The sequence below is a fragment of the Phyllobates terribilis genome, unplaced genomic scaffold, assembly GCF_046119375.1.
Source record: "Phyllobates terribilis strain yellow unplaced genomic scaffold, ASM4611937v1 Scaffold_1__5_contigs__length_1240528914, whole genome shotgun sequence".
NCBI classification, from domain to species: domain Eukaryota; kingdom Metazoa; phylum Chordata; class Amphibia; order Anura; family Dendrobatidae; genus Phyllobates; species Phyllobates terribilis.
In genome coordinates this window covers 894,520,419-894,540,401 of record NW_027362761.1, presented here as the reverse complement: position 1 = coordinate 894,540,401, position 19,983 = coordinate 894,520,419, and the positions used below count along the sequence as shown (strand labels likewise).

At 40.2% G+C, this 19,983-nt stretch overlaps 1 protein-coding gene across 1 annotated transcript; it reads right to left on the bottom strand.

The window, feature by feature from the left end:
• Window positions 1–399: 399 nt before the first annotated feature.
• On the bottom strand, window positions 400–18,340 carry GAR1 (GAR1 ribonucleoprotein). Its single transcript, XM_073655453.1, has 8 exons — window positions 18,322–18,340; window positions 18,085–18,172; window positions 13,020–13,234; window positions 8,001–8,155; window positions 6,891–6,950; window positions 5,731–5,893; window positions 3,541–3,627; window positions 400–817 (listed from the first exon to the last, which is right to left on the bottom strand). The coding sequence occupies exons 3-8, from the start codon at window positions 13,231–13,233 to the stop codon at window positions 807–809; spliced, it is 690 nt and encodes a 229-aa protein (XP_073511554.1). The 5' UTR covers window position 13,234; window positions 18,085–18,172; window positions 18,322–18,340; the 3' UTR covers window positions 400–806.
• Between the last annotated feature and the right edge of the window lie 1,643 nt (window positions 18,341–19,983).

The window sequence follows — 19,983 nt, the reverse complement described above, 5'->3', positions numbered from 1 at the left end:
CTCCTGATCTGACCTTATAGCACCATAAGCATATCCAAGATTGTTAGGTTTGGGTCAGGAGACCAAAAGCACGGTATCAAGAAACCGGAATAAGGCCAAGTTGTTACTTTCCATATTGAATCAGCGGCATTTTCTAGTTATAGACAGAACTGGAAATAGCTACTCATACGTTTCCCTGTAGGACTCCTGCTTTTGGCTCAGGGACTGTGCTACAACAAAACTGCGTATGAATGGAAGCTAAGAGGAGAAAATGTATGCATGCGATGAATGAGGTCACTTTGAAACTTTTTGTCACGTAAAAGTGTTACCTTTGTCAAGTAAAGAAATCTCTACAAATTTAATAGCATGTAGTTCTATCAGTCAATTTTATTACCTATAAAAAAGGAGAAAAGCGTAAAATGTGGTAAAAAAATTTTATTGGCAAGTTCAAGTAATACAGATTTATATTTACAACATTTTTAGAACAAAATAAAATGTTTATGGTCTTAATTAGTAAAGATTTTTTTACCACAATGCTTGTAAAATAACATCCTCATGTGAAAAAAAATTAAAAACGTTTTAATAGAAATGACAATATGCCTCGTAAACCGGCTTGGGTCGTGAAGATGAAGATGAGGTCCACAGTGTCCCTTACTGCATACATGTTCTGTAGCTGTAAGTATTAATAAGCGTCGCTCTTCTCTTTCATGTGGTTGTTGTATTAGTCCCATTTCAAAACCAAAATGTTGATCCTTTTTTATTGAGATGTATCCAAGTGGAGAGTAAGCGCAAAAGAACACCAACCTATGCTGCTTTCATATGGCTCATCACCGGCCTCCTACATACAGGAAAAAAGAGAGGTGATTAGAAGATATGTCCTTTACAGACTGGTTTTTTTTTTGCCTATGTGAAATCAATGTAGGGACAGCTTAATTAAAATATATTTAAGTTAATATTTTTATGCACTGAAGTAATACAAATTAGTGGTAAAGTTGTACAAAGACTTTCTTCTGCAGTTACAGGCTTTTATTTAATCAGATACATGCAGAGTGGTGTGAAAAAGTGTTTGCCCCTTTACTGATTTCTTATTCTTTTGCATGTTTGTCACACTTAAATGTTTCAGATCACAAAATAAATTTAAATATTAAACAAAGATAAAACAAGTAAGCACAAAATGCAGTTTTTAAATGAAGGTCTTTATTATTAAGACAAAAAGAAATCCAAACCTACTGGGCCCTGTGTGAAATAGCGATTGCCCCCCCTTAAAACATAAATTAACTGCTTTGGGAAGCGGAGTTCAATTTCCCTAGCCACACACAGGCCTGATTACTGCCACACCTGTTCTCAATCAAGAAATCACTTAAATAGGACCTGCCTAACAAAGTGAAGTAGACCAAAAGATCCGCAAAAGCTAAACCTCCTGCTGCGATCCAAAGAAATTCAGGAACAAATGAGAAACAAAGTAATTGAGATCTATCAGTCTGTAAATGGTTATAAATTCATTTCTAAAGCTTTGGGACTCCAGTGAACCACAGTGAGAGTCATTATCCACAAACGGCAAAAACATGGAACAGTGTGAACTTTCCCAGGAGCAGTCGGCCAACCAATATTACCCCAAGAGAACAGCGACGGCTCATCCAAGAGGTCACATAAGACCCCACAACAACATCCAAAGAACTGCAGGCCTCACTTGCCTCAGTTAAGGTTAGTGTTCATGACTCCACTATAAGAAAGAGACTGGGCAAAAATGGCATGCATGGAAGAGTTCCAAGACTAAAACCACTGCTGATCAAAAAAAAAATAATAAAAGCTCGTCTCAGTTTTGCCAGAAAACAGCTTGATGATCGTCAAGACTTTTGGGAGAATACGCTGTGGACGGATGAGACAAAAGTTGAACTTTTTGGAAGGTGTATGTCCCATTACATCTGGTGTAGAAGTAACACAGCATTTCAGAAAATGAGCATCATACCAACAGTAAAATATTAAAATATAGTGGTAGTGTGATGGTCTGGGGCTGTTTTGCTGCTTGAGGACCTAGAAAACTTGCTGTGGTAAATGGAACCATGAATTCTGCTGTCTGTTTCTGCTGTCTACCAAAAAATCCTGAAGGAGAATGTCCGGCCATCTGTTCGTGACCTCAAGCTGAAGCGCACTTGGGTTATGCAGCAGGACAATGATCCAAAACATACCAGCAAGTCCACCTCTGAATGGCTTAAGAAAAACAAAATTAAGACTTTGAAGTGGCCTAGTCAAAGTCCTGACCTTAATCCAATTGAGATGCTATGGCATGACCTTAAAAAGGCTGCTAAGGGTGGACCAACCAGGTATTAGGTTTAGGGAGCAAACACTTTTTCACACAGGGCCCTGTAGGTTTGGATTTCTTTTTCCCGTAATAATAAAAACCTTCATTTAAAAGGTGTTTACTTGTGTTATCTTTGTCTAATATTTAATTTTGTTTTGTGATCTGAAACATTTAAGTGTGACAAAGATGCAAAAGAATAAGAAATCAGGAAGGGAGCAAACACTTTCACACCACTGTATATTGTACTGAATCTGTTTTCCTTTTTAGAGACCATCTTTGGCTCCATGCAGATATGCGTGTTTCACAGATCGGTTCGTGTTCAATTATAATTTAACAGAAAAAAAAAAGATCCTCCAGTGAAAATTTAAAAAAAAAAAATGTAGAAAAATCATCTTTATTATATCAAAATTCAAAGTATTAAAACATGCTGGTCACCATATGAAATCCAGAAATACTCTGTTTCTCTGGATTTTCTTAAAAAAAAAAAATTTCACTTGATTCATGTGCTTCTCATGTCCCAGACTAGGACGGCTCCGGGCGATCTACTAAAGTGGAACTAGGTGTTGCAGAAATGTGGTGAGCTGACGTTTCCATTTCCCCTCTCCTCAGTTTATGATTATAACTTATGGGGCTGTTCTTGTCTTTATTTTTTGCTGACAATTCCATTTTTGATCTGATTTAAGGAACAAAACTAACAACTCAAGTAGAAAACAAATCACTGGGAAGCCATCCATGTGTCATCTGAGTGTTGTCTGTTTTTCTACTGTTTAATAACCACTTAGGCTGGGATAAGATGAAAGTATGAAAAACTGTCTGATTTTCATCTACATTGTCATGGGTGTGTCTGTATTTTACATCTGTTTGACACCTGTATTTATACATCAACATTTTAAATGTACAAGATCAAATTGATTTTCCAACGTTAATAATGACAAAGTATCCATAATAATCAGTTATATGGTTGATCAACATAGGATCAGATTTTTTTGTGCAATCACAGATGTAAAGAGGAGAGTCTCATCCAATATACAGAAGAGAAAAGGGCATGCAGCAATTTTTTTTCACAAAGACCGAGTATCATCTTAACAGGCATACTGAATTACATTGGTCAGTGTGCTGTCGGATTTTACATGGACCGCACACATCTGTATAATACACTCGTCGGATCGAGCCCTAACTCAGTCGAATCCAGGCCAAAAGCTTTCAATTATTGGAAAAGAAAGTTAACAATTCAAATTACTAAGATTGCCTATACTAACCTCTGAAGCCACGACCCCCACCACCTCCTCTACCTCCCCTGAAACCACCACCGCCACCAAATCCTCCACGTCCTCCTCTGAATCCACCTAAGGGGAAAAAAAGAAAAATCAGCACACAATAAAACACAAAATTCCAAGAGTAACAAACTCGCATAGAAAATATAAGGTTTTTTTAAAAAATGTTTTAAGTGCCAGAAAGAAGTAAAAGCTCAGTAGGTTAATTAACCCTTTCAAGGGGCCATCCACTAATGGAAAACCTTATTGAAGGTAATCTGTCAGCAGCCTTTTTTCTATATAATAACACGGGGCAAGAAAACCTGATTCCAGAGATGTATCACTTACTGGGCTGCTTGGTGTAGTAGTTTTCATAGAATCCCTGTTTTGATTGATGGAGATGTAGCAGAGCTAAATATTCTGCTGTGTATAACCCTGCCCACACCCCTGACTGGCAGCTTCCTGTGTACACTGCAATTTGAGCAAGCTGGTGGGTGTGGGGGTTTTATAAATTAGCTGTCTTCTCTGCAGTGTGAGCTGTAGTCAGGGGAGTGTTAATCTCCTGCTGATAAAATGTTGACTGCAGTGAAACTACAACACTCAGCCTAATAAGTGACACATAGCAGCAATCAGGCACTCAGTGTTTACATTATGGTGCTCTCAGATTAAACAGGAAAAATCTGCTGACAGATTCCCTTTAAACCCTTCACAATGTGGCTAATTTTAGTTTTTGTTATTTCCTCCCATTCTTCCCAGCCTCAAAACGCTTATTTTTCGGTCCAAATAGATGTACAGTATGGGGGCTTGTTTTTTGCTGGACAAGTTGTACTTTTGAATGACACCATTAAATTTATCATGTGATGTACTGGAAACCAGGAAAAAAATTCCAAGTGCGGAGAAATTGTTGAAAAAATGCAATTTTGACATTGTTTTTTGGGGATTGTTATTACAGCGTACATTTTGTGGCAGTAATGACCATGCAATATGATTGTGCTCATCAGTATGATTACAGCGATACCACACATGTCCAGTTTTTTTATTATTATTATTTTAATGGTGGAAAAGAAAATCTGAAGTTTGCAACAAAAAAAAAAAAAAAAATTGTTGCCATTTTCCAAAACCCCATAACCTTTTTTATTTTTCGGTCGATGGAGCTGTGTGACAGCTTATTTTTCACAGGGCAAGACAAAGTTTTTATTGATATCATTTTGGAATTGATGTGACATTTTGATTGCTCTGATGCCATTGCAGCGTTATTATTGGGTTCTTATTTTTTTTTTTCGTATATGGTGTTTACCAATCAGGTTAATCATTTTATATTTTAATAGATCGATCTTTTATTAACGCAGTGATACCATACGTGTAATTTTTATATAATTTTTTAAACTGGGGAAAAAAGGGGGCAATTTAAATTTTTTTACTTTTTTTTTTTACTTTATTTGTTAGTCCGCTTAAGACAGCATTGCTGCATATAGCAAAAATCAGGGTCTCCTTTGAAGCTCGGCCACAGGCAGGGTTTCAAAGGAGCAACGTAATGATAAGCACGGGGTTCTTCAGCAGACCCCCTGCTGTCACAGCAACCCATCGCAAAGCTCCGCTCCCCCAGCGATGATTGGTGGCAGGTCCTGGCTGTAACAAACAGCCATGACCTGACAAATCGGATTTTATTTTTGGGGTGAGGAGCAGCAATAATAAAAATGCATCTCAAGGTTTCGGTTTATTTTTTCTCTGTATGGTTTAATTACTTTTAAATTGAGATAGACAAGACTTTATTTTTTTTTCATTTCTTCACTTTTAAACAGAGAAAAATGGGGGCAATTTAAATGTTTATTTAAAAAAATATTAAATTTTAAAAACTTATTTTTTTCACTATAGTTTAGTCCCTCTGAGTGACTTTAACCTGTGAGACTTCGTTCTATATACTGCAATATCACAGTAATGCAGTATATGGAGTAAATCAGGATCTCCTGTGAAGTACATCCCATGGCCAGGCTTCACGGGAGTACCAAGATGGTCACCATAGGAGTCTTCAGCAAGCCAGCGGCCATGGTAACCCATCAGTACACCATAATCGAATCAGGAGCCGATGCGTCCCCTCCATTGAAATGTACTAGTCAGCTTGACAAATGGTTAAACAGCAGCAATCGAAGAGATTTAGACATAATCACTATGGAGATAAAAATGACAAATACAGACCTCCACCTCCTCTGCCGAATCCACCTCTGCCACCACCCCCTCGTCCACCTCCTCGTCCAAATCCTCTTCCACCACCACGTCCACCTCTTGGAGGGCCTTTCTCACCAGGCGGCCGAGGAAGGAACCTTTGTAGAGGTAACAGCTTTGCTGGGTCAATATAGAACTGTGGGGTACAAAACATTCAATGCAAAAATTTAACATAAAAAAATTCTGCATATATCACAGGGATTAATCAGTTTACAACCAAGAATAAAAAATGTCACGATTAACAGGAATTTGCATATTTTATGAGAATAATGTATAATTATTGAAAAGTTCTCCAACATTCAACTATAATGAGTGTTTTGATTCCTCACCGTCAAGATATTTGTCATAAGTTAATAGGAATATGGTTGCTCACAAAGTAAGGGTATATTCAGACGTAGCAGAAATCAATTGCATACGTCTTAAAGGAGTGGTTAATAAAGCATGTGTGATACATCTCTTAATTTAGATGAATAAGACAGTCACAAAAATTTCTGCAACAAATCTGCTTAGGAAATAACAGTGTAGTCAAGCGATTCTGGTCACCTTTAAAACAGTGCTTACAAGCTCAATAAAAAGCTTGTAAACACGGTCCATGTTCGGCTATCTAGTCGCGGTGGTCAATCTTCAAAAGCAACAACATTTTAACATAAAGAAAAGGGATATCATCTCAATAACGGTTGCAAATTTTTATAAGCAGTAACATGCAAAATTGCTTGCATTTCCAAGCACTATCCGACAATACACATTTATGAAGATGGGTTTAACCCTTTAAAAGGGTTTGTCCCATCTAGTCTCTTCAGGAGCGCCACGCTCCCCCAAGCTGCCAATTTTGGGCAGTTGGGATCAGCACCATTGTTGTACTGCTGACCAGAATGCTGTGCGCTCGGAAGCTTCTATATGTGGCAGCCTTGCCTGCAGTATCAGTAACACAGGAAGGCTGGAGCTGGCGTCAGGAGCCACCTGTACACTCCAGCGACCCCGGCCAGCCTTCGGGCACTGCTTACAGAAGCTGAGCTGGCAACAAGCCATCAACAAAAAAAGAAATCGCAAGTAAACTGCAAACCGGCATAAATTCTCAGTTTATTATTTTCTGCCTATGCCTTTAACGTGAGAATAACGTTTTAACCACTTACCTTCTGTAACTTCTTAAAAGATGATGCTTTCATATTTTCAGAAAGTTTAATAGAAAAATACTAGTTTAAGTAATTAAGGAAGCTATCAAAATAAAATGATATATGGAATATTGGGTACACAGTAAAAAAGGACGACCATTTCTAAGAAAATCTTTTAGGAACAGTTAATAATGTGTGAATTATCTACAGACACATCATATACATTTATGAAGTTTTAGAAGCTCCCTCCCACATTTAGCAGAAAGTCTACACAACTTTGAAAGCATGTTGAGAATTACACAACATAATCCATTCGGCCATAGATTTCTATTATAAAGCAAAAAGTGAAACTCACCGGCAAATTCACATATTACAAAAGCAGATTTAAACCATTTCCACAGTAGGAAAACCCACTGCATGTGTACAGTACATGGCCTTAGTGCTTAGCCTCAAGAACAGGTTAACTGTATGAAATTGGCATGGAGCAGTCCGCAATCTACAGGGCAAAACTTACTGGGCTTTTTGCTGAACTTTTAATAAAATCACTTTATATAATTCCACCCTCAAGACTAACTAGAAGTTTTCTGTGTACACTGTGCATAGGCAGAAAGCTTCCACTCAGTGCAGGGTGTGGGGTTACCCAGAGATCATTAACATGGACTACATGACAGCAGGTTTACTAGTCCACTAGCGATAATCTCCTGCTTACAAAAGAGTGATTTTATCAAAATTACAGCAAGCAGCCAAATAAGTGAAGCATTGCTGGAATCAGGGTTTATGCCCGTAAATTATGCTGCTATCATATTAGGTAGAAAAACCTGGTGACAAGATTCCCTTTAAGACATTTCTGTGCACATTTGCATGCATCTATTGGTAAGATAAGTCAGGAGTCTCTTCTTACCAATAATTTAAATGGATAGTTTTGAGGTCAAATGTTAAGCAATATAATTTTCCAATATATGTTCATGATCACAGCTTGTTTACTTCCAGGGTGTAATAAATGGTCCTAGTCAAATGTTCGAAACTTGAATCCATAATAGATGAATGAGGGGACACTATAATCTTATCACATCACACCACACTATTTTAATGCTACACAAACAATGTCAAAAATATGTTTATAAAGGATACAAAGTCTCTCAACTGCCCAAATATTTCATCCACTTTTCCAATCTGTTCTTTATTTTCCAGGTAAATCGGGGCATTGAAGTATGGAACTTTGCTTTCTTCTGTGATACACTTACACACCACATCATCTTCACAAGGATGCATAAACTCTCCAACCTCTGAAACAGTAACAAAATATGCAGTTTATTAGTCTTCTGAAGTTACGAAAAATATTCAAGAGCGGGGACCAGATAAGTTATCTCCCAGAACCTTCCAACATGACTGTGCAGCAGAGAACCGCTACGAAACAAATGAGTGCACGTAACCCCTATACAACCCAAGGTGGTTTGTATGTTAATGACCGGGACAATTTTTACAATTCTGACCACTGTCACTTTATGAGGTAATAACTCTGGAACGCTTCGACGGATCCCCGATTCTGAGATTGTTTTTTCGTGACATATTGTACTTCATGATAGTGGTAAAATTTCTTCGATATCACTTGCGTTTATTTGTGAAAAAAACAGAAATTTGGCGAAAATTTTGCAATTTTCAAAATTTGAATTTTTATGCCATTAAATCAGAGAGATATGTCACACAAAATACTTAATAAATAACATTTCCCACATGTCTACTTTACATCAGCACAATTTTGGAAACAAAATTTTTTTTTATTAGGGAGCTATAAGAGTTCAAAGTTGACCAGCGATTTCTCATTTTTCCAACAAAATTTACAAAACCATTTTTTTAGGGACCACATCACATTTGAAGTCACTTTGAGAGGTCTTTATGACAGAAAATACCCAAAAGTGACACCATTCTAAAAACTGCACCCCTCAAGGTGCTCAAAACCACATTTAAGAAGTTTATTAACCCTTCAGGTGCTTCACAGGAATTTTTGGAATGTGGAAGAAAAAAATGAACATTTAACTTTTTTCACAAAAATGTTACTTTAGACCCAATTTTTTTTTATTTTCACAGGGGTAACAGGAAAAAATGGACCCCAAAATTTGTTGTGCAATTTCCCCTGGGCACGCAAATACCCCATATGTGGGGAAAAACCACTGCTTGGGCGCGCGGCAGGGTTCGGAAGGGAAGAAGCGCCATTTGACTTTTTGAATGTAAAATTTGCTTGAATAATTAGCGGACGCCATGTTGCATTTGATGTGCCTAAACAGTGGAAACCCCCACAAGTGACACCATTTTGGAAACAAGACCCCTCAGGGAACTTATCTAGATGTGTGGTGAGCACCTTGAACCCCCAGGTGCTTCACAGAAGTTTATAACATTGAGCCGTAAAAATAAAATTTTCACATTTTTCCCACAAAAATATTTTTCAACCCCCACTTTTGCATTTTCATAAGGGTAACAGAAGAAATTGCACTATGCAGTTTGTTGTGAAATTTCTCCTGAGTTAACAGATACCCTATATGTGGGGGAAAAACACTGTTTGGGCGCGCGGAAGGGTTCGGAAGGGAAGGAGCGCCATTTGACTTTTTGATTGTAAAATTTGCTTGAATAATTAGCGGACGCCATGTCGCATTTGGAGAGCCCCTGATGTGCCTAAACAGTGGAAACCCCCCACAAGTGACACCATTTTGGAAACTAGACCCCTCAGGGAACTTATTTAGATGCACCTTGAACCCCCAAGTCCTTTACAGAAGGACTTGGGGCCGTGAAAATAAAAAAATCTAACTTTTTCCACAAAAATGATGTTTTAGCCCCAATTTTTTTATTTTCACATGGGTAAGAGGAGAAAATGGACCCCAGAAACTACACTCCTCAAGGATTTTATCAGGGGGTATAGTGAACATTTTGAACCCAGAGGTACGACACAGAATTTGATGACATTAGGTCATCATATTGAATAAGTTGTCAGTCTTGAGCGTAAGTGCTCGCTACTTGAGTTTGCATCGGGTATTCAGGTATGCACCATGTATCACGGGTGCTCAAGTGACATGCTCGAGTCCCTGAACCGCATGTTTCACGGTTATTAGACACCCCAAAAAAAACATGCGGGGATTGCTCATGCATGGCAGGCAATCCCCGCGAGGTTTTTTTTGGCCGCGAAGCATATGGAGCGGAGACTCGAGCACCCGCGATACTCAATGCATACCCGAGCACCCGATGCAAACTCAAGTAGCGAGCACTTGCGTTCAACACTAGTTGCCATATCGTCATTTTTTTGAAAAAAAAAAACAACCCTAACCCCAGCCCTAGCGTTTATTTTTTACGTCGTTCCTAGTGCGGTATAAGTCATTAGACGACGTTATTCTTCGGGTCGGTGCAACTACAGAGATACCAGAATGATATCGGGTTTTTATGACTGACAGCAGTCACACACTAAAAGACACATATTTTGTAAAATCTAGTTTTTGTATCGCCATATTTTGAGAGCTATAATTTTTCCATATTTTGGCCGATAAGCCATCACATGACTCTGTTTTTTGCGGGATGAGTTGACGTTATTATTGGTGCCATTTTCAGGCACGTGACATTTTTTGATCGCTTTCTATTCCAGCTTTTGGGAGGCAGAATAAACAAAAAACAACAATTCAGGAATTGTTTTTTTTTTTAAATTTTTTATTCTGTTCCACGTGTGGTAAAATTGATAAGGCAGCTTTATTCTTCGGGTCAGTACGTTTACAGCGGTACCACATTATTATAGTTTTTCTATGTTTTGGCGCTTTTACACAATAAAAGCTATTTTATAGAAAAAATTATTTCTTTGCATTGCTTTATTCTGAGAGCTATAACTTTTATTTTTTGGATGATGGAGCTGTATGGCGGCTTGTTTTTTGAGGGACAAGATGACGTTTTCAGCGGTACCATTTTTATTTATATTCGTCTTTTTGCTTCGTCTTTTATTTTTTCACTGAAGGGGTTAACTAGTGGGACAGTTTTATAGGTTAGGTCGTTACGGCTGCGGCGATACCAAATGTGTACTTTTATTGTTTGTTTTTCTTTTTTTTTCATAATATTTATTAATGGGTACATTATATTTTTATTTTTGGTGGATTATTTTTTATTTTAGTTTTTTATATTTTTACAATTTTTTAAAAAAATTTTTTTTTCACTTTCTGAGAGTTTTTTTTTTTTACTTTTTCCCCACTATGGGACTTTCACTTTTTTTATTCTGATCGCCTGCATAGCATAGGGATGGAGCACCATCCCTGTGCTATACAGGCAGTCAGCGCTGCACAGTGAGAAGATTGTTTGGTCATGCACTGCGCATGACCAAAAAAATCTTCCTGCTGTCTGGTGACCCGGATGTTGTCATGACATCGGGTTGTCATGGCAACACCCGGGAAGCCGCGGCAGACAGCGCTGGAGGCCGGAAGAGGAGGCGAGTATTGCGATCACCTCCCCTTAGCCACCGCAATGCTGCGATCGACTTCGATCGCAGCATTGCGGGGGTTAATGTGCCGGGAGCGGTGCGGGGCCGCTCCCTGCACATAGTACCGAGTGTCAGCTGTGACAAACAGCTGACACCCAGCGGCAATCGCGCCCGCACAGCCTGTGTGCGCGCGCGATCGCGATGACGTACTAATACGGGTCAGGCTCTTAAGTCCCAGGGCACAGACGCGTATTAGTACGTCATGGGCTTTAAAGGGGTTAAAAGGGTTGTGCCACCATAAAGAATACAGCTAACCAAGCAGAAAAGGTGGAAATAAATAGTTTTGTAATTTATAGTGATTAAAAATTATGCTGCATTCTAAAGATAACAAGCTTTTATTTTTTGAATTATGCTCTCTGGCGCCCCCTGGCGTTATTCCATTACGTCCTCATAGTAGGCGATCAGCTGGTTGAGTTTGCGCAGTTCCTGTCATCAGGAGAGGCCCCCCAACTCCTCACCCCCAGTGTGCACAACGTATTCTCTCTCACACAGGTCTGACAGCTGAGGCTCCTCGCTGTAAGCACAGCATGTCTCTGATTCACCCCCTCGCCCTGTGCTCACACAGCTGAACTCCGGGTGAGATCGTTCTGCTTCACAGACTTGTAATAGCAGAGAAACGCTTCCTGAGCAACTGTGAGGTAATGCATACTTCCTATTGATATAGGTGCTATGTATGTACCATGACACGACAAACCCATTCTTTACCCTCCCCCTCTCACATCTACTCTAACTTTTATGTTTAACTGTAGTTCTTATGTTCCTTTGTATTAGACATGTCTTAATTCCAACATTATTGGGTAAGGGATGTGTAGTCTTTCCTCAGTCAGCACAGAATGACTTTTCAAAATCCTGACGCTTGGTGCTTCACAACCAAACATTTAACCACACCTTCCCTCCTGCTTGTTGTCCGTCTATCTCCACCACCCCCTTATTGAATTGACAGCTCTGGCTTTATAAAGCCAGAGAAGGGTGAAGATAGAGGGGAACCAAGCAGATGGGAAGGTGTATATAAATGATTGGCCGCCATGATGCACCAAACGCCTCTACTTGGTTTAAACAGTCATTCTGTGCTTTAAAGGGGTTGCCTACTACTCAGGCAACCCTTTCTCATTCCATATTTTCGCCCCTTTTAAAATAACACTTATACTCACCACTGATGCCGGCACTGTTTCAGCTCGGTCTCTCTTCGCGATTGCATTATAGTGGGACTTCACGCCAAACCCTGCAGCCGCTTCACTTTCCCCACCTCTGGACAAATCACATGCATCCGGAGGAAGAGAGAGGAGCAGGGCTCAATTCCTCTGGACATAAGTTATTTGTCCTAAGGCACTAAGAGTGAAGTGGCTGCTGATTGGCCGCAGAGATTGCGTGACGTCACACTGTGACACGATGGCCGGGAGCGATAGTGCTGACACCGCTGGAACGGTGCCAAAAGGCAAGTATAAGTGTTATTGTTTTAAAAGGGGGAAACATAAGAACTCAGAAGGGGTTGTCTGAGTAGTGGACAATCTCCTTAAATATGATGTACATGTCATGCTAAGTACAGTTTAACAAATAATAATAAAAAAAAGCCAATGTATGATCTAAAAGGAAAGAAAATGTAAGTAACTTAGACAAAATGTAATACATTTTGTAATGCAACGTACCAACAACATACTCTGGTGGTCCCTGGTCATATCCTCCTCTGTTAAAGCCTCCACGTCCTCCACCTCTTCCTCCAAAGCCACCTCTATCTCCGAAGCCACCTCTTCCTCTAAAGCCACCTCTTCCTCTATCGCCACCTCCTCTTCCACCCCACCCACCGCCACCACCTCTGCCGCCTCCTCCACGATTAAAGTTTCCTCTTCCGCCAAAGGACATCCTAAACACACAAGGGAAGGGGAAAAAACATTCTTTAGAAAAAATATCAGTAATATTGTGCAGTAATATATTCGGAAGTTAGTCACACCCCCTATGGCTTTATAAATATGCCTTGTAGGCAATTCTCAAAGATAATTTTTCACAAAGGTCTGCAACTCACAGAAGAAAAATTCCTGCAATTTCCCTACAAACTAGAGACTGTGCAAGTCCTAGACTATCATGGAAGCCACTGGGAGTCTGATTTGTTTTAGACCTCATTCAGATGTCAGTGTTTTTTACATTTGCAACAAAATAGTAAGAGTGTCATCAGTGTTAGGTCAGTGTGACGTTCGTGATTTTCACGTAAGGGTAAATTACAAGGTAAATTACAGATAACACGGACTGCCATCAGTGTGCGGTCCATGGTTTTTATGGACCCATAGACTTGGGTGCAAGAAGAAGTCGAGCTACATTTTTTTACAGAAGGGTAAAAATTACTCCTCTTAGCATTTTTAAGGAGTAATGTTAGCCATAGATGGTTTAGAGGGGGTGGAGTATGGAATTTGCAGTAACTCAAGTTTACAATACATAGACATACCAAGTGGCAATACAAAGTAGATAATACCAGGGCTGTGGAGTCGGTAAGCCAAACCTTCGACTCCTCAATTTCCATGACTCCGACTCCACGACTCCCTCATACACGGCTCATGTTTAAGTGATAAATTTACTGTAGCACAGATTCATCTCAGCTAAGGCTGTGTGCCCACGTAGCATTTTTCAAGCGTATATGCTGCGGAATTTCCGCAGCGTAAACGCTTGAAAAACGCATGTATATCCGCACCCCATGGTCCCCAATGGGATTCCGCAAGTTCTATGCACATGCTGCGGATTTTTCCGCAGCGTTTATGCCGCGTTCAAAAATCCGCAGCATGTCATTTAATTTTGCGTTTCCGCAAGCGGAATTGCCTTAGTCCAATGCATAAAAAACGCAAGGCAATTCCGCATGTGGAAAACGCGTGATAAACGCGCGAAAAATGCGCGATAAACGCGTGCGGAATTCCGCATGCGTTTTTCCGGGAGAGGACTTGCATTTATGCAGCAGAAATTTTCTGCTTCATAAATGCAACGTGGGCACATAGCCTATAAGTCTAGACCCTTAGATCAGGAATAGGACAGACATTTATAGGACATTTCATAACTTTCCCAAAGTCTTATGAAAAAATATTCCCCACAAACTGCAGTGAACTACTGTACCCAATTTATTATATATTTTAGGAGTCTGAGTCGGTCCATTTTATACCGACTCCACAGCCCTGGATAATACTTTAATTTTGAATCCTATTCACACCCTGTGCCTCCTCCATATAGGGCAGATGTTGTTAAACAGTTGCAATTACTGATGTTTATATATTTAAATGCTGCTGCCAATCACTTGCAATTGCTGTTGCAAATGCATAGGTTACCTATGCAGCCAGGCGCCTTCATTTGCCGCCATCTTGATACTCCTCAGAAGCTCAGCTATGAGCCAAGCTTGAAAGTAGACAGCAATTTATACTATATACTGCAATACTGTGGTATTGCAGTATATATTGTGAGCAATCAAACGATGCCAGGTTAAAATCTCATAGAGGGACTTAAAAAAATAGGGTAAAAAAATACAATTATACTTAAAAAATAAAAATATAGAAGTTTAAATCTCCCCTCCCTTTCCTTGTCTGTCAGCTGTAACAGACTGCTAGAAACCAGACATTTTTCACATATCCTGTAGTTCGGCGATATGTCATTAGTGGCACAAGTTTAATACAATTAAAGGGGTTGTCCAATTGTCTTGTGTCGTTGCTTACATTACATGAGCACTGAAGCCTATAGGCATCCAAAGCGTATATACACTTCGGTTATTACTGGCTCTGCCACAATGGTGCCACACTAGGAGTGCATAAGAAATAATGCATCCGGGCATTATTGTGATCTCACATCTAGTCACCATCCTCATATCGCCAGTATCCAATAAGAAATCCAGCTGTATCATGAAGTATATTATCACCCCTCAGTTGTATCCTGTGGTATATTATTCCCTCGCCCCCATTTCTTGTGATATATTTGTATCTCCATCTCTCCCTGTCTATTACACCCATCAAATCCTCTATAATGCAGGTGGGTGAGGTCACACTGTGACCCCTAGAACCCTAGAACAAGTTGCAAAAAACTTGGAACCAATGGCTTTTTTTTGTGACTTTTGGGGTTTCTACACCTCTTCCAGCCAGCTCCGCCAAAGTGGGTTGAGATGGGGCAAGAAGTCGCCCACTAGGCAAATGAATCATAATTTACTCCACAATTAGAGTAAATCAAGCAAGAAACATACAACAGCCCCTGGCTCAGGTAACATTTCTGGAGGTGGCAGATCTAAGATACAACAAATTCATTAAGAGGTGTATACCTCAATGAATTTTTACGAATCTTACTCCGGCTTTCCTTTCTTAAGTCTGGTGTATAAAACACCAGTCTTAATGAAAAAGGGGCACACTGTCCCAGATCTGCTTTTCAAAGTATGTTTTTCCTGAAATTAAGTGTTTCAGAATAAAACATACACATCTCTAATAATGCAGCCAAGCTCGGATTCATGTTGCCTTTGGCTCAGTAAACATGAATCAGATGATGGGTTCCTCAGTTATGTCTAGGGATTGTGACGTTGTTTCAATATTTCTATGTCAACAAGTAGCAAAGGTAAAGTGTCTTTAAACAATATCTTTTCTGCACATAGTGATCAGCTGATGCAGTGCTTTTCAGCAGTGGAAATCTGTGGCAATCAGCTGTATAAGACAGTCACACAATATATTAGTATAATGTAGGCCATGTGGAGGAGCACACAGTGAGCAAACACTCTCATACACCGGCATTCTTAGCTCAAGTTTATATGGGAAGAGAGAAGTTTTCAGACATTAAATACAAATTGATTATCTTTGGCCTCTTATGTGTTAGTTTGAATTAAAAGGGTATTATAAAGATGAAAGTTATTCACTAATCATTAGATGGACGAAGCTGAAGTTGGTTTCTTATTCGGCAATTTCTTTTGTTCTGTTTCGTTACAGGTTTAAACAACAAAAATAAACGCTTACAATAATAAAATACAATGCAGCAAGGTGCCCTGATTTGTAGCTGCTTTTAAGCATATTCACAAGTTGTAAAACTGGCACAAAAATGGGCATCAAAGTGGGCACTGAAGGGCGTTATTAAAAGGGTTCGATGACTTTGGACCACTAATTTCACACTGCGCACACACACAAATTCACTGTGCCCCACATCACATTCAGGTCCCTACAGCCTGGTCCAAACAGATTATGGGCATCAGAACTGGCATCAAAGCGGGCAGTAAATTTTGATGATTTGAATAAGTAAATTGTGTCTTTCAGGGGTTAAATGATGTTGGCCCCCTGATCTCACGCAACCATTCCATACATAGTGATGGCCCGCATCAAATTCAGGTCACTCCGTCCTGGCTCAAAGGGGTTCTGAGCATCAGAACGGGCATCAATGTGGGCAAATAGCCAATTTTAATGATTTGAATAAGTAAATGGTGTTTTTCAGGGGTTAAATGACGTTGGGCCACTGATCTCACGCCACCATTACACAGTGAAGGCTCGCATCAAATTCATGTAACTCTAGCCTGGCCCAAATGGGTTCTGGGCATCAAAGTGGGCAAATAGCCACTTTTCACAGATTTGAATAAGTAACTGAGGTTTAATGACTTTGGGCCACTGTTACATACAGGCTAGAATGACCTGAATTTTATGTGGCCCATCACTGTCTGTGTATTAGTGGTGTAAGATCAGTGGCCCAAAGTCATTTAACCCCTGAAAAACACCAGTTACTTATTCAAATCTGTGAAAAGTGGCTATTTGCCCACTTTGATGCCCAGAACCCCTTTGGGTCAGGATAGAGTGACCTGAATTTGATGCATGCCATCACTATGCATGTAATAGTGGAGTGAGATCAGTGGCTTAACGTCATTTAACCCTTTCAATAACGCCCTTCAATCCCCATTTTTGTGCCAGTTTTACAACTTTTGTAGCTGCTTTTAAGCGTATTCACAATAGAGTTCCTTTCTGCATTGTATTTTATTGTAAGTTTTTATTTTTTGTTAAATCTGTAAAAAAAAAAACATAAAAATTTTGCCGAACAAAAACAACTTCAACTTTGTATTAGATGGGGAATAATTTCTCCATCACTGAGGGGGTCCAACCACTGGAAACCCCACTGATCCTGAGAACCTGGTTTCTTTAGAGTCCCATGTGAATGGAGTGGTAGGTGATCATACACTCATCATTATGGGAATGCAGTAGATAGAAATGCTTGGCTATCTTGAGCACTCCCATAAGAATAAAATAGAGGCATTGTGCGTGATCACCCACCACTCCATTCACTTGGGACTCTTCAGAACCCGGGTTCTCAGGATCAGTGGGGTGGTGGGAGGCAAACCCCCAGTGATCAGAAAGTAATCCACTATCCAGTGGGTAGAAGATCATTTCTTAACTTGAGAATGCCGGCTTTACAAGTAAGACACTACATTTGATAAAATAACCAGTCAGGTCTGGGAAGACATCATGGAAAACCGACATGAAATCTGTTCATATTCTGCTGCTCTGCAGTCTGCTCCATATGTGGCAATTATAATAATACCAAGTAACGCAGCACAGCCTATGTGTACTGTGTGAATAGTATAGCTGCACGAGCCAGCCATTCATACTACCCGGAGCCATGTGACAAGGCGGGCAGAGCTCCGGGCACGGCGTGTGAGAAACCTGCGGCTGCCCGGCTCTCCTGGCACTAGGGAATGCCACAGTGTAAATGCCTCGCACGTGGAATCTCACCCACCTGCCTGTATCCCGACCAGCGGCGCGACTCTCCTCCGCTACACGTGGGTCTAGCTGCTGGTCACATCCGGCGCTTCCTGATGACGTCACTATCAGAAAAGGAAAACCAAAAACGTCAAACGTTATTTAAAAGCGCACCCTTTACTATCTGTTCTGCTGGGAAAGACATCGCATCTAATATTGAGTTTCAGTATTATTAAATAAGGACATAATGTAACACTAGCGAAACTCCACTAACAGCAGACATCCAAGGGTGTTGCATTTCGGCCACCAGGGGGAGGCAGTTGCTGAAGTGGAGAGTTTGAGGCTGGACCTGCACGGGTCACGTGACGTCGAGTATGAAAAAAGTCGTTTGAGCGAAAAGTGTAATATGTTGGCTGTAACCAATCTGTGTATCTGTATATATCTATCTATCTATCTATAGATATATATAAAATTTTACTTTCAGCCAACTTACACAAATTTTTCAATTAAACAACTTTTTCAGACTTGACCAAAGAACGGTATGTTCGTGCAACATGTGCAGCTGCACAGGAGCCCAAGAGATAAGGGGCCCACTTCTACCTCCAAAGCAGGTGGAATTGTGCAGTATGATAAGCTATTGGACTGCAAAGGGCCCATATACTGTTCTTGCGCAGGGTTTACCTCTACCTTTGTCCTCCCCTGTGTATATCTATCTATATGTATATATTACGCATACTGCAGCCAGGTCTAAGCAGGTCACAGACACATGCACTTACATTGTGGTGTGTGGCTAGGGCTACACACATTGACCAAAGCAACCGTGTATCCTAAGCCTTAGGGCTCGCTCACATACAGTGGTGGCCAAAAGTATTGGCACCCCTGCAATTCTGTCAGATAATACTCAGTTTCTTCCTGAAAATGATTGCAATCACAAATTCTTTGGTACTATTATCTTCATTTAATTTGCTTGCAAGGAAAAAACACAAAAGAGAATGAAGCAGAAATCAAATCATTGATCATTTCACACAAAACTCCAAAAATGGGCCAGACAAAAGTATTGGCACCCTCAGCCTAATACTTGGTTGCACAACCTTTAGCCAAAATAACTGCGAACAATCGCTTCCGGTAACCATCAATGAGTTTCTTACAATGATCTGCTGGAATTGTATATGATTCTTCTTTGGCAAACTGCTCCAGGTCCCTGATATTTGAAGGGTGCCTTCTCCAAACTGCCATTTTGAGATCTCTCCACAGGTGTTCTATGGGATTCAGGTCTGGACTCATTGCTGGCCACCTTAGAAGTCTCCAGTGCTTTCTCTCAAACCATTTTATAGTGCTTTTGGAAGTGTGTTTTGGGTCATTGTCCTGCTGGAAGACCCATGACCTCTGAGGGAGACCCAGCTTTCTCACACTGGGCCCTACATTATGCTGCAAAATTTGTTGGTAGTCTTCAGACTTTATAATGCCATGCACATGGTCAAGCAGTCCAGTGACAGAGGCAGCAAAGCAACCCCAAAACATCAGGGAACCCCCGCCATGTTTGACTGTAGGGACCGTGTTCTTTTCTTTGAATGCCTCTTTTTTTTTCCTGTACACTCTATGTTGATGCTTTTTCCCCAAAAACTCTACTTTTGTCTCATCTGACCAGAGAACATTCTTCCAAAATGTTTTAGGCTTTCTCAGGTAAGTTTTGGCAAACTCCAGCCTGGCTTTTTTATGTCTCGGGGTAAGAAGTGGGGTCTTCTTGGGTATCCTACCATACAGTCCCTTTTCATTCAGACGCCGACGGATAGTACGGGTTGACACTGTTGTACCCTCAGACTGCATGGCAGCTTGAACTTGTTTGGATGTTAGTCAAGGTTCTTTATCCACCATCCGCACAATCTTGCATTGAAATCTCTCGTCAATTTTTCTTTTCCGTCCACATCTAGGGAGG